The sequence below is a fragment of the Sardina pilchardus genome, chromosome 6 (assembly GCF_963854185.1).
Source record: "Sardina pilchardus chromosome 6, fSarPil1.1, whole genome shotgun sequence".
NCBI classification, from domain to species: Eukaryota; Metazoa; Chordata; class Actinopteri; order Clupeiformes; family Clupeidae; genus Sardina; species Sardina pilchardus.
The window spans coordinates 29,556,674-29,571,673 of record NC_084999.1 but is presented as its reverse complement, the minus strand read 5'-3'; the positions used below and the strand labels follow the sequence as shown (position 1 = coordinate 29,571,673).

The 15,000-nt window shown below is 43.2% G+C and overlaps 2 protein-coding genes across 2 annotated transcripts in view; one reads left to right on the top strand and one right to left on the bottom strand.

Moving 5' to 3' along the window:
- Nucleotides 1–2,542: 2,542 nt before the first annotated feature.
- utp11 (UTP11 small subunit processome component) lies at nucleotides 2,543–6,573 on the bottom strand. The gene is made up of 8 exons (XM_062537805.1): nucleotides 6,372–6,573; nucleotides 5,993–6,054; nucleotides 5,745–5,847; nucleotides 5,422–5,538; nucleotides 5,014–5,107; nucleotides 4,469–4,599; nucleotides 3,499–3,609; nucleotides 2,543–3,173 (listed from the first exon to the last, which is right to left on the bottom strand). Exons 1-8 carry the CDS (start codon nucleotides 6,429–6,431, stop codon nucleotides 3,090–3,092), a joined length of 762 nt encoding a protein of 253 aa, XP_062393789.1. The 5' UTR covers nucleotides 6,432–6,573; the 3' UTR covers nucleotides 2,543–3,089.
- A 6,580-nt stretch (nucleotides 6,574–13,153) lies between these two features.
- Nucleotides 13,154–15,000, top strand: part of fhl3a (four and a half LIM domains 3a) — a 46,872-nt gene continuing 45,025 nt past the window's right edge. The window contains exon 1 of the mRNA XM_062539337.1: nucleotides 13,154–13,306. The gene's annotated coding sequence lies outside the window, so the exon portion shown is untranslated. The remainder of the gene's footprint in view (nucleotides 13,307–15,000) is intronic.

The following is a 15,000-nucleotide window of genomic DNA, read 5'->3' as shown; positions in this document are numbered from 1 at the left end:
GTAACTACAGGGTGTAATGCCTACGCTCATTTGTTGATGTCGATATTAAAAGTTTAATTTTCCCATTACACATCTCAACAAATGATCTTTGGCTATATTAAACACACGAGTATGTTACTGAACAAAAGCAAGAATAACTTTTTAGACTGGCACCAGCACACCACACTGGAGAGGGTTCAGCACATTCTTCTGCACTGGACAAAGCCAAACAAGAGAGCGACTGGACATGTCACTCTCGAGGCCGGACAATGGCCGCCTCTCTTAGCGCGGCGGCTCCGAACACAGGCTCCCTGTCATGTGTCTGTGCCCTGCAGCTGTGCGCCACTCCGGCCCTTAACCAACCAGCCCGCCCCCGGAAGCCTCCCGCGCACACACACACACACACACACACACACACACACACACACACACACACACACACACTCAGACACACACTCAGAGACACACACACACACACACTCAGACACACACTCAGAGACACACACACACACACACACTCAGACACACACACACACGCACGCGCGTGCGCGCGCACGCACACACACACACACACACACACACACACACACACACACACACACACACACACACACACACACACACACACACACACACACACACACACACACACACACACACACACACACACACACACACGTCCGTTCATCCGGAGGGGAGCGGCGCAACAATGCGGGCATGGCCGTGCGTGGCCTCCATCTCTGTAATCTGTAGGTCACCCCTGGGCCCACCCTCTGGACCCTGGAGCACCACCACCACCACCACCACCACCACCACCACCGCCGTCCCCTCCTCCTCCTCCTCCTCCTCCTCCGCCACCTCCATCCGCCGGGGCCCGGCCGGCCCGGAAGACTGAAAGATGGACTTGAGGCCGAAACAGTGGGCCGTCTGTGTGTAGGGGTCCCGGGCTCAGGCAGAACTGCGCACACAGCTAACCAACCTCCACCCCCGCCTCACTCATACTCATACACACACACACACACATGCACACACACACAGGCACACACACATCATAACCAGCCTCAAAACGCGAGACCCTTCCACTTCACGTTCACCGCTGCCAACGTCAGAACTGGAGCTGTGGTTCAGTGACGCACTCGTGCATGCTGAGGCTGCAACATGACGCACACAAGAGTGTGTGTGTGTGTGCGTGTGCTGGCGTGTGTGTGTGTGTGTGTGTGTCAACAATACACCTCTGATGGACAAGCTGCTAAATATCACGTTGTTAATGCATATTACTGGCTACTTCTATTCTGAAGGCCAGCATTTCTTCATCAGATTCACACTATATGATATTATAACCTTGAATGGACAAAGATAGATGAATCCATAACACCCCCACCCCCCCACCCTCCTCCACTCTGGGCACACACACACACACACACGCTTCCTTGTCTTGATCTGCTTGGATGTTGAGATGGGGTGGGGATCATATACATACCAATTTTATCCCTGCCACCAGAGCACTTTCACTGAGGTCAGCATCGGCGCTGGGAGAGGAGCGCCCCGGCGTCCTCGCCTCGTCCGCCTCGTTCCCCCAGCCGCGGTGACATTTCTCTGGCCACCCTCCTCTCCCCGTCTCCCCTCCCCTCCCCTACGTCCCAGGAGGGGCTGATGGATGAGGCCTGTTTATGAAGCCGCTGCCAGCCGCGCGATCAATCAAGCAAGGCTGAGAGGGATCCTAGACACACTCAAGACACACACACACACACACACACACACACACACACACACACACACTCATAAACCTGAAGTGTACATCCCCCCCCTCCCCTTCGTCCCATCTCCAACAGCCCTCTTGACTGAAGGATAGCGTGTCATCCCTCTGCCACTAACACACGTGCTCGTAAACACATGTACACACGGTCATTGTGGATACGCTCTCAGCATTAAACACAGACTAAATGTGTGTCAAGCAATCCCAAGACAAGACCGGAGGGCTAGAGGCTAGTAAACCAAACCCAACACAAACACACAGTTGGATTGTTCAAACTCTCCCATTGACTTGACAACAGATGCATCCTGTGCCAGGTAAATCACAGCACGTGACTTGTTGGGGAGTTAAGGGTGTTTGATCATGTAACATTTGATCTGAACACTGGAGAAATAGATCACAGCCCTCAAATGAAGACATTTTCAGCCCATTGTTATGGTCATGGTATCTGGCAGACACTTTTATCCAAAGTGACTTACGATAAATTTGCAATTTATAAAAATTGTTATTGGAAAATACCCCCTGATGTCAATAAAATGTGTTATTGTTGATAAAAGTCAACAACCTAAGAAATGAACTACAGTACAAGAGATTCAATACAGCTATAACAAATTTAAAATCTCTATTCTCCACCCTCTCCAGCCTAATAAAAGGCAGTAGCAGATGTAACCAGTGTGGCTATAATGATTAAATGTTTAATAGGCAATGCTTAGGCTGTTAGGCTTCATTACGAACAGGCAGCAGCCATTACTGAAGGCATCCACATGTCAATAGCTCTCATCAGTGCTCAATATCTCAAGTCAAACTGGTGAACAACCTCTTTAAACAGTGAAATGAAGGTTAAAGTCAATGTTGTGTCGTACATTTTGTGAGGGGAATTGTGCTGACTTGGTTTTAACTGCATTTGGGTTGAAAAGTGTGTTCAGAGTTTCTCCAGACTTGAAGTGGTTTGAAGCATTCCGTGTACATGTGGGTGATTATGAAATCTGCTACTGCCATCTAGTGGTACAAGGTTGCTGATAACTCAGATCAGATTTGACCTTGCAGTCTCATATAAAAACAATGTTGGCGAGAACAAATTACCACTTTTCTTCAAAACAAACCTTTTTATATATATAATTTCGACACACAATTAGTTGAGATCTTGAAAACAGTGCTATAAATATACAAATTCAGAAATAGTAAAAAAAAAAAAAAAAGCTCCTGCATCCACACATTACATTAGCAGAGAAACACTATCCAGTTCCTCCACCACGGCCCACAAAGTCCTTGACCAGTATTAGCGAATGCTTGAGACCCTTTACGGGCCCTGATCCAAGTGTGGGCTCCTGCATCATAGGTCAGAGTTCAGAGTTCATCAACGCTTCCTCTTGGCATCAAATCTGTAGATAGCCGCCGAGTTGACCGTCTCTGCCTTCACCTTCACCTTCCTAGTCTTGTCCTGCACAGTCAGGAGTGAGAAGTGAAAAGGATGATGGGAAAGGCGGGGGGGGGGGGATAACAGCCTCACAGTTGAACAATAAGAGGCCATTACAGAACATCTTTAATTCATAAGACACGTTCCACAACACAGCTACATAATGTTAAAGAAAGTCTGCAGGCAAACGTAACAGGATTTTATTCAAAGCAACCATGAGAACCCCAAACTCTGAGACCAAAAAAACACCTCAGGGGAGTGAAATCATGGACAAGCACAGGATGGTGTGTGTGATCCATTTTCACACTTAACTGACGTTACATCCGAGAGCAGTAGTATGGAGACTTACTTGGAGCTCTCTGCGTGCTTGGATTTTCTGGCTTATGACGAACATCTTCTTCTCTCTCTCAATGCGCTGAGACAGAATCTCGTACTGATTCTTCCTCTGCCTGGCTATTTTCTATGAGGGAGAATATACAGAAGGATGAATGTTAGAGTATAAATACTCTGTTTTAAGTCTTTAAAAAGCACAGACGACACAATGATCTGTCCAAGGTACATACAAACACAAAATAAATGTATTCATAATTTAGGGATAGACTTGAAAGCCCCCCTAAAGAGTCTTTTACCTTAATATAACCTTTCCTTAATCATTTTGATGGCATATAAGCTCTTTATAAAGTGAACGACACCTCTGCCGCACTATGAACAGGTGTTATCAGTTGTAAAACAGCCATAGGACATTGCTGTTTGTTATTTTATTACTGCACTTCTCAACTGTAGGGGGACCCTGAAAGCGAAGCTTCCTTAGCTTTGCTATAAATATTATAACAACACAACAAAGGCTTCTGTTAGCCACATCAGCCTCTTTTCATACACAGTGTGTAGCTCCACAAGAGGTGGGCACTCACCTCTACGTTATAAAGAAAGTACATGTCCGCACACTGGAGACTCCAAAACGACAAGGTTTATTTAAAACAACATGTTGTTTTACTCCAGGAAGTGTCATGTAAAGTCTCATGAAAATGCACGGCAGACTGACCGATTGAGGAGTTTTGTCAAATATACACGCTAAAGCTGTAGGGGAAGCTCTGCAGAGAAATATGCAAGCATAAAACGAGCGAAAATGAAAAGTGAAAGCGAAACCGGCGATGAAATCGCCAATCCTGCATAGTATACCTTTAAATAAACCTTGTCGATTTGGAGTGTCCAGTGTGTGGACATGTACTTTCTTTATCACTGTTACATTTGATGTGTCCTGCACCTGACCCCAGTGAGGTGGGATGTGCCTGATGCACCTACTTGACCTACACGCTCACCTGTACGTTCCACGGCTCCACTGATCCAACAATGCTCTTCTTCTCCAGGGTTTCCACCGTAGGTCTGTTAAAAGTTCGCTTCACCAACTCTGGTACTGTGTTCAGGTGTGTAGCCAGGTCAAAAGCCTCGACTGCAAAACACACACACACACACACACACACACAATGAATTTACTTGCATATTTTCCATAATGTGCATGTCTAAGCAATGACTATAGGAGAGATTTCCTATTTTAAGGCAAGTAATTAAAAGGAACAGCACAATATTAATTATTCATATATTTGTTTTATGTATTTGGTAGATGCTTTTGTCCAAAAGTGTCTTACAGTATATTACTTTATTAGTTGAAAATAACAGTTTAAGACAAAGTTGAAAAGTCTGCATTAAGCATAATGGTAATGATACCAGCAGTATCAATAACTATTAATAATGTTTATTTAATGTTTGTTTATATTTGAGATATACTTAAATGTATATCTATGTGTATAAATGTGGCTGAATGAACACTATTTTTAGAGATGAATACACAAGCCCATGTATATACCTTCTTTCTTGGAGTCAACAAAAAACACATGCTCATTCATCTGCTTCCCCTCCACATCCAAGAGATGAAGGCCTGACTTCAACCTTTCGATTTTCTACAGGAAACAAATGAAAGACAGAACACAACCACTGAATGACAAGATTTGCATATCACTCCACTGCAAAAAAAAAACCCATCTCTCGAACATACAAACACCAACAACAAGCAGTACCGTAATTTCCCGACTATGAGCCGCGGCTTATACATTGATTTTGCAACATTTCTTCAGCTATGAGGTTAACACACGGGGACAGTTAATATGGTATCAATATGGGTCTGTTTCTTTTAACTCGTATAAAACACTGTCCTGCAGCTTATACACAATGCGGCTTCTATGCGTGAAATTACTGTATAGTAGCAGTTTCTCACCTTGGCCTCTGACACCCTCTTCATCTCCACGTACTTCATGTCCTGCGTCCTCATCACCTTCTTCTGCTCGTCCGTCATCTCTTCTTCTGTGCTCTTTTTCTGCTCGTGTACCCCATCCTGTCCAACAACATCACCACCAAGCAGAATTGACGGCTACAATCTACATGTACCTTACATTGTGTGAGCAACATTAAGTGAGGTGTGTCTGTTGTTGTGTGTTGAACTGACGGTCTTGATTCTCGGATGGCACACCTGCCAGAAAACGTACTGCATGATCAATAAAAACATCAGGGTTCACAAATGGCACTGGTTGCCAGCCTCACCTTCAACTGTGAGTTTATCATTTTGAAGTAGAACTCATCAGGGTTCTTGTCCAAGGCCTTCTTGCGCAAGGCATTGAGAGTGTTTTGTTTCTTATGGTAGTCACTGTGTAGCAAATAAACAAAAACATTAATAACAGTACTTGCCTTGTATCCATTACATCGTCATGGGCATTGCAGAAAACTAAGACAGGTAGGCTAACGTTATATAACATTACCTTACTTGAGAACATAACATCAATGTCACTTACTCTGCACGAAGTTTGTAGTCCTTCTTCTTCTCCAAGAGTCCCAAATGTTTCCTAAAACCAAGCTGAGATCCAAAGAAATTCAGAGGAGTTGTTAAGCTAATAGACCTAGGTATCTCATTCTGTAGTGTAACGTTGAGCACTGTGATATCTTCTGGTTACAACGAGGCTGCGGATCAATCAGGCTTTGAATTACTTTTGAAGGTGTAAGAATAACTTTAGATAGACAGATACTGTAGATGTAGAGATATTTTGAAGACTGAATGACATTCCAAATGCTTGCAGGCTAGCCAGATTTCAGTCACAACAAAACTATTAGCTTCTCGTTGCATTCGCGGTTTATTGATAATTGATATGGCCAGTGTGTTAAAATATATCTTACCTGAGATCGCTCTTTGTGGTCCCGCTGGCGAGATTTTGAGGCTTTTCTAAAGGAAGACATGGTGTTAGTGTCAATAATCCAACACTAAACACTTCAGATCGACACGACTTCAACGCTTTCCTTTTCGGTCCCCACTGCTTCTTCACGTGGGTCTGCAGTTCAGCTGAGATGGTAAATGTAGTGTACGTTTGACCAAAGCAGATTCGCGTCTGGAACTCCCCGCAAAACTCGTTTTTACCATAGCTTACAGTAATAATATCTATATTTTGTACTACTCCTCCTTTCTTCTTAGGTTCTTAGAGTACCATACAAACTGTGAGTGATTTTAGGTCTACGGTTTTTACATAACTGACTTCAAAACTCATGCACTCGTAGTTTTGTTATATTAGCCTATGCTTTTTTTTAGAGACCATTGTGATTTTTAATATATTCAAGTTTCTTCAATCCTTGAGAAAAATGAAATACAGTAGGCCTAGGCACTTTTCGAAATTGTTAATTAGATGTGTCTCTAGATCTATAGAGTGTTGCTGAGTAGACCCACACCGTTGCCTGTGATGTAATATTAAAACCAGCAGAGGGCAGTGTCACGTTTGTTTTTTATTGAAGGGGTGAGGGAATGACTGAACTGACATGATAGGTGAAAAGGTTACTTAGGCCTACTAAGCAAAACCCAGAAGCCTAGAAGACAAACGTACACCCAGCCTGGCATTGTCTCACTGTCAACTTTAAAACAACTGAAGCATTCCAATACAAGTTCACACCACAGCCTTTTTATGGCTTTTAATTAGAGGCCGTCGTCAAGGAAGTCATCATATTGTTCTGTAGGCCTATGGAAAAGAGCTTGAAGTAGATGGAGCGCAGATATGTCACAGACTTGACACGGACATATTTAGCTGCCCAGTTTTTATGTCTTGGACACCGTGTTGACACAGCAAATTACTTTGGTCACAGTAATGAAGGCTTGTGTCTGCCAGAGAAGCTGGTGAACACTAACAGATAATAACTTGTGTTTTCCAGCATGGACAGTCTTCTATTTGTCTTGCTGAGATCCAGAGCCCTGTCTTGAACTCCTTCCAGATCCTGCGGTCCTCCTCAAGCTATTACCCTGACAAACATCAGAGATGGATTCCCCTCGTGACTGACACCTGAGCGTATCACCAGTAGAACCTAGTCCAGTCAAACGTCTTGTTTTATATTAGACCGTATGTGCTGGACAAAGCAGGAAATATTCAAACAGGACCATTTACCATGTCAAAACAAACCAGCCCAGGAACATGAACAGGGTCCCATCTGCAATAACACACAGGAACCTCATTCCTGTGTCTATTGCACTTTAAACACATGCAATGTGACTGACTGATATCCGTGCCGTGTAACTCTTTCGCATGAAGTGTATAGCACAAACACATGGAATCTAGGACACACGTGATCCCCTCGCTGGGAGGTTGGCCTCGGGTAAGAAACCGCTGTGAAAAAGGGTAAGGAGTTGCAAACAAGCCTTGCAAGCCTCATCCACACTTCCTGTCGAAGGGTTTGACAGAGGAAACAGCAGAAGAGCTCTCCTATCTCAAGCAGGCTCCCGAACATCGGGGAATCTGTGGAAAAAATGAGCCTGTGTGGAAAAAAGACGAAGTTCTTCAGGGTTTTTTTTCTCTCCCTTTATCCACTTCTCACAACCACAAAGAATTTCTTTTATATGTGTGAGTTTTGCTCAATATGCAGAATGTGTTGTGGGCTATGAATCCCTGAATGGGCTCACTGTTTCCATATTATGTCACCGACTTGTTTGTTGATTCTTGTGGTTATGGGTGCTTTATGCTCCTCCAGTTTGCCAGACCCCTTGAATTATCGAACAACATGCCACCTAATAATTTGCCCCATGTAAAAAAGCATGTCTTAACATTTGGGATAGCTATTTGTTTTCATTTGCCTGTGTGCTTTTTGATGTGATCTATGATGTCCAGGAAAGTCTTCTAAATTTGCCAGACCTGTGTAAGCTAAACTTAGCTGCAGCCTGGCAACCTCATCAGGGTCAAAAGTTCATTGGGATCAGGACGCTGTGAAGGCCCTGGCATAGCAAATACAAAATAATGTTGTTTCAGCGTTAACACTTAATTCTCCTGCACAGAAGTTGAGTGGGACTTTGTGCGTTACGTGTGTGCGTGTGTGTGCGTGTGTGTGCGTGTGTGTGTGTGTGTGTGTGTGTGTGTGTGTAGTGGTGATGTCCTAAATGTCATTATGGTGAACTGCCTATCTAACATTTTCTTAAGTGAAACTATTTTTTGCTGGTTGGAGAGAAGGGGATTGTGAGACTTGGGCAATGTTTTACCAGACAAAAAGATTTAGCATCCACTATCGTAGGAACATTATGGAAACTGTGTATTTTCCATAATGTTCCTACGATAGTGGATGCTTTGTTCATGCAAATCTTTAGGCCTAGGCTACTAGCTATCCAGTGGAAAATAATAAACCAGATTGTAAAATCTGCCATTGACTGACAGTACCTTTGGTGTTGATAGCCTAGCTGAGAACACATTTTATGCCTCTGCCACCAATGTCTATCCTATCTATAACGTGTTCTAAAGTGAAAAAGTTAAATAAAGTTTAAGAATCACTGTTGTAGACCATGTTTGGCCAATAATTTAGCCAAGATCACTGTTTGTCAGAAGCCATACCTTGCCAAAACAGTATACGATATAGGCTACTGTAAGTCTTAACTGTTGTTTTGTTGTTGTTTTTTGGTTTGTTTTTCTTCCTTTTAACTGAATTTGCATGACCTGTCTGCTGTATAGGCCTACTTCCCGAATGCTCACACCTCCCTGTCTCACCGCAGAACCCAATAAAGAGTATAGCAGACCATAAAGAGCAGGCCAAGTGCTTATTTACTCAGTTGGAGTTGGCGGAATAAAATGAGGATGATGAGGAACTTTATGATGGAGGTGAGGACACAAAAAATGTCAGTCATTTTAAGCAGTTGGGACAGAAAAAGGTTTGTTAACATGAAATGCTTCACATTTTGGATATGTCCATACACATGAACACAACACGCACCCTCCAGCTTTCTTGCTGTCTCTAATCCCAACTCTTAAAGCGCCTTCATGCCATGTCGGATATTCGGAAATTCCGACCTCCGAAAGAGGAAAAATGATTTGAACGCAATCAGGTCGGATTTTTTGCTCGGAGACTCATGCGGAAGTCTTGTGCTTTGAAGTGTCTGACTTGACGTCGCTATTAGGCCTATATTCTCCAACCATGCGGCGAATTTCACTCTCTTTACCAATAGGCAAGGTCATTTATCACTAAATTACCACTACAGATAAACACTCACCGAGACATTTCCCTTCTTGCTAAACCATGCTGTTCTAATAGCTGATCTCATGAAAACACTTTTTTCGGAGGTCGGGAAATCGGGTCCACCTAGTTTATGGTCGGCATAATGGTGTTAGAACTGACTAGTCGCGACAGCTCTACAAGCAAAGGTGCACAAAATAGCACAACTTGTACAGAATAAGGAAGAGGCTGTTTTTTTCTAATGATCATTAGACAAGATGATGTGTGTTAATATCATCGCTTGCTTGTGAACCTCAAATATTGTTATGAAAGGGAGTATTGCAGGGCCTAAAATGTTTTAAGTCATGTTGGTTTAAGTTAACATATTCATCTAAACTGAGGATAATTAAGATTAGATCATTATATTAACTTGCAGAACATAACAGGCTTCAGTAATAACCGATCCCCTGTTCAAAAATGAAACCCACCAGGACAACCCATGACTCTCATTAAAGTCAGCCCTTTGCTTCAGGTGCCACAGCAGTTTAATGACCACAGAAAAGGACATCTCATGTGCACCAACAGCCATATTCCATCTCTTGTCAGAAGGCATGGCTGGAGTAGTGTATTTCAGTTTGTTTTGCATTCCTGGCCTGTCCCGAAACGCACCGGCTGACCCTGGTCGACCTCAGGCCTGGCTGCATCTGGCTCAAGGTCTGTTCAAGAAACATCTGCTGTTATCCTGTCTGCGGCATCCACAAACACCGCTGCTAATGTTCCTCAGTAAAAAGCCCTTAAAATTCAAGGTTTAATTAGATATTAGGTACACTGACTGAATGGTGTTTCTTCACCTTAACCGCATCAGCTTAAGTCATTATGAACCAACCCATGAGGAGTCATTTTAAGGTAGTTTCAAAACGTGTGTTAATGTAAGCACACTCAGACCATTCAGACCATTGGAGTGGAGCACATGGCCAGCTCTGTTTGATGTACAGGTCAGGACAGGACACCAGAAAAATGTCAGTGTGATACTTATTCTTTAGTTATACAACCAGAAAACATGGTAAACGTCCCTTATGGCCATACCTTTCACTGTCACATGCAAGCAATCATAACCAACAATCTAATCTAAGTGTTACAGAACTGGGTGTACTACGACCATCCTTAATCAGTGTTACATTGAATTAGGCACACTGCCCCTCCAAAAGTCCATGCAGTGGTGTCTGGCATCCCAGTCCCGCACAGTAAGAGTCACTCCTCATGGTACACCTTGGAATTAAAACCGTACATACCTCAGTGGTACTGATAACAATCTACACATTGATCCATCTCATCTATTCTATTCAATTCGTACAGTAACATCAATATTTAGAGTTTTGGGTGGGGGTTAGTGTAAGTTTAGTGTAATGGTAGGAATTAAATACACAGAGTTAACGTAGGGTGACCAGACGGCCCTGGTTTCAGGGGACAGTCCCCGTTTTTGGTTGCCTGTCCCCTGGAAAATGTCCCCGTTTTTGAAGATAAAACTTGTATGTACATACATTTTTGGGATTATTTCCCTGGTTTTGGTCTCGGATATCTGGTCACCGTTAACGTCAATAATTTATTCTCAAACAAACCCATCAATGACTTCAAAATCATTTGGACAACATGGCATTCTGTGACTGCTTTATTCATGCTACTCTGACATTTCTACAGCTCTGTAATAACATGTTCATATCTACATCTCTGTAATAACATGTTCATATCTACATCTCTGTAATAACACATACTGAGGCCATCTAATGCATGGCTACAGGCCAAACTATAGCACCACAATTTCAGTCTACCAGACAAGGTCTTATCGATAGAGCTATCAATGAATTCTCTGCTCTTTAACCTGTTTTGTGGTCGATGTGGAGTTACACCACCTGTCCACACATATCACCAGTTTCCTTACCTCACCTCACCATCAATATAAAAAAAAAAAACCTACCCATTGCCCATTTCAGATTGTCATTGAACTTTGCTAAATAGCTGACAGGTAGCCTACGTGGAGCTACCGCAAGCAACGGCATGGCATCCATCTAAGATTAATGGGAGGTTACCAGCAGAGCCATATAGATACATGTATCTATATGGCTCTGGTTACCAGGTGTCATCCTGCAGCCCCTCCTTAGCAACCCATCTACAGTAGATGTTCTTAGAATTACCCTGTTGCCATGGTGAAGGCCAACAGCGAAATCTACCCATGATGCCAGCCTCCATTCCAAGTCATTCCTTTACAGTAATTCCTGTGTCATACTATGTCCGTGTGAAGACTAAGTATACAGATGAGAGAGACTGAGGTCTCATCATATTATGTTGCTGCGATGAACAGAGCTGATCCTGTCCTCTAATTTGTCATGTGCGCCCCAGAGACCCATGCCTCAGAGTGTAAAATTAGAGTTTATAATTTGGAGAGAGAGAGAGAGGAGGAGTAGGGGAAGATGGAGAGGGGAGGGAGTGTTGGTGGGACAGCACCCAGACACCATGCTTTTCCAATTGTCTTGCTTTTTAACTAAGTGGAATCTCACATGTTTATGGAAATATGTGTGGAATCCATGTTAGCAGTCCCTATTGTAGGATGCTTTAGCCTAACACTCAAGGGCATTGAAGTATAGTGCAACCCCCATCTTTTCCAAGAAAGGGATTTCACCCAACCGGACAGACCCAGAAGAGAAGAGGAATGGACGTAACATGGAGAATCACATTTACTAAAGGATGTTTGGGCTTTGGGCTTTCAGAGTGTAATTTCAAATCTTCCAACAAGACACACAATGATGACATTTCCAATAAAACCATCCCCACTTTGAACATCTGTGGTTTTTCTCTCCTAATGTGCTCCTTTGTACAGCGTTGGTGTTATTTTAAACTCACACCTACTTAGAAGAAGCAAAAAAAAGAGCTTCAATCTCCTGTTTGGCCTTTGTGCAGCCTCATTTCAAGTCATTTTGGTTTACTCAACCTTGGGTTAAATAACACTAAAGGGCTTTAAGAATTTAATAAAAGTTCCCATGCACCTTACTGCAACAAATCTGTTTCATATTACTTCATTATAGGCAAATTTGACTATTAGTGTGTTATTAGGATAAAATATCCATGTTTAACTTTAGCCTGAATAATGTAAAGATGTCCTTTATTATTTTTTAAAGTAGGCCACACATTAATTCTTTGGCTCAAATCAAGTCTGTGAATTAGGATTCCAGATTATTCTCTTTTCAAAATCGCTGCCTGTATCAACAGGTGAGGAGATTACAGCCTTTCTTTGTAGTTCAAACAAGTCGTCTAAACCACGGGCTCCATACCTAAACTTTCAGTCAACTAATTTTAGATTTGTTTCGTGGGCATTTCATTAACTAACTTAAAAGTTCAGGAGAGGGAGGGAATTTTTTTTTCTTTCAATGGGGCGGGATCTTGTGACTCACTAACTTCCTCAGTGGTTTAGAAGCGCGTGGGACTGTCGTTTCTATCACTCTTCGTTGTACCGGGGAAAAGAAAGAAAGAATCCAACTTTTTCTGCGCTGGGGGAATAGTGACCAGACTACAACCCGACGCGTTTCAGTGCCCGGGGAGAGAGCGCTTGAGTGGAGACGGCAGCATTTATCTTGCTGTAACAGCATATAAGATACTTGAACGAATACCAGGTAAGAGAAACAAAATGTGTGGTCACCTTAATTATGATTTAAAAAAAAAAAAGTTACTATGGCTTCAGAGTTTCATTGGAAGTAACGGACCCTGCACATCTTTCAAGTGAATTATTTTTCACTCAATGGAGATTTGTTCGATAATGCCGGTGTTTACGCAGAACCGTTGCCATGTATGTCTAACTGAAGTAGGCTATACTACATAGGATGGAATAAAGTTAGGTTGAAAGTATGCAGTGATGACCGGACGACTCCTGAATGAGCTTTCCATGATTGTGTTTATGAAAGCTGCAATTCCACTGGAAAGTCATTCGGCATCAGCAAAGCCACGCCACGCGAAATGCTTCAAAATATGATTTGACAGAAGAGGAGATCTTGAGGAGTCATGATGCCTATCCTGAAGAGATTGAAAGCTAAACTGACAGTTATAGTTTATCATATAAAGTCCAGGGCGCCTATGTTGAGTTTTTACATTTTAACATCACACATGTTCCATATCGGGTTTATTGTCTTTTGCGCTTTTTACGAGTCTAACGAGATGAATCTTCTTAATGCTGAGTTCTCTTTTGAGGCGTGTGCATGGAGTGACATACGAATAGTACGCTACAGAATATTTGTCTACTTTGTCATCAGACGCCTCTAAGTAGGAACTTGTCCGGAGCTTCCTGCCACTGTGACAGGATGTGCTACTTGGCTGGTGGCGGAGCCCGCTTTGGATGTGTAGGCCGCCCTAAACGCTGACTCATCTGAGAGGTCCCAGTAGACTGCCTGTTAATCTCCTCAGCAAATCCATACTGGATGCCTCTGTAGCCTTGCAATGGGGGTGAAGTCATGATCACAGCAGACGTGAGGTTAAACTGAGATGAGTGTAGCCTCCCAGATGTGCCATTCAGTTGTCAGAGGAGTACAGGTCAGGAGGCCAGCTTAGTTTCTGAAGTGCTGACGTTGACTCTCATACTTGATGAGTTGCTGGCCGTGGATATTACTATGGAGGATGTTCTTTTGTGGCGCAAAGTGATTAATCATCATCATCATCATCATCATCCTCGTCATCATCATCATCAATGTTTGGACCGGGTAAGGTAGAAATTAATCAGAGAAGTCTAACATTTACGTAAAAGAGCTCATCCCATAGTGAGGTGATGACAAACAGCTGGGCTTTGTACAAAGGGAAGTAAACCTGAATAGGCAAATGAGTAAAAGTTTCCAACACATGTCAACCCATATCAGCCAGATTGCAAACACACACAAATACACACACACACACACACACACACACACACACACACACACACACAGAGAGAGAGAGAGAGAGAGAGAGAGAGAGAGAGAGAGAGACTGTGTGAGTGTCAGTAGCTTTTTCACAGGACTCAGTGGTGCCACTGAGCCTATCTCCAGTCTCAGTGGTGGGCTAGAGCCGGAAGGCTTCTTTGACTCCCAGCCTGTGGAGCATGACTCTTGAGTCGGACTGGAGTGAGAGAGGGAGAGCCAGGACTGTCTCTAGCACTAGAGAGGCAGAACGTCTGGCTGGCTGTTGATGCAGACTCTGTGTCTGTGTTTCTCTCTTTCTTTCTTTCTTTCTTTCTCTCTCTCTCTCTCTCTCTCTTGCTCTATTTCCTTGCCTAGTTCCTCCTTTCAAACTCAAGACCCAACTCTTATGACTAAACCCTCTGCGGTATCCTGGCTTTCCAGCA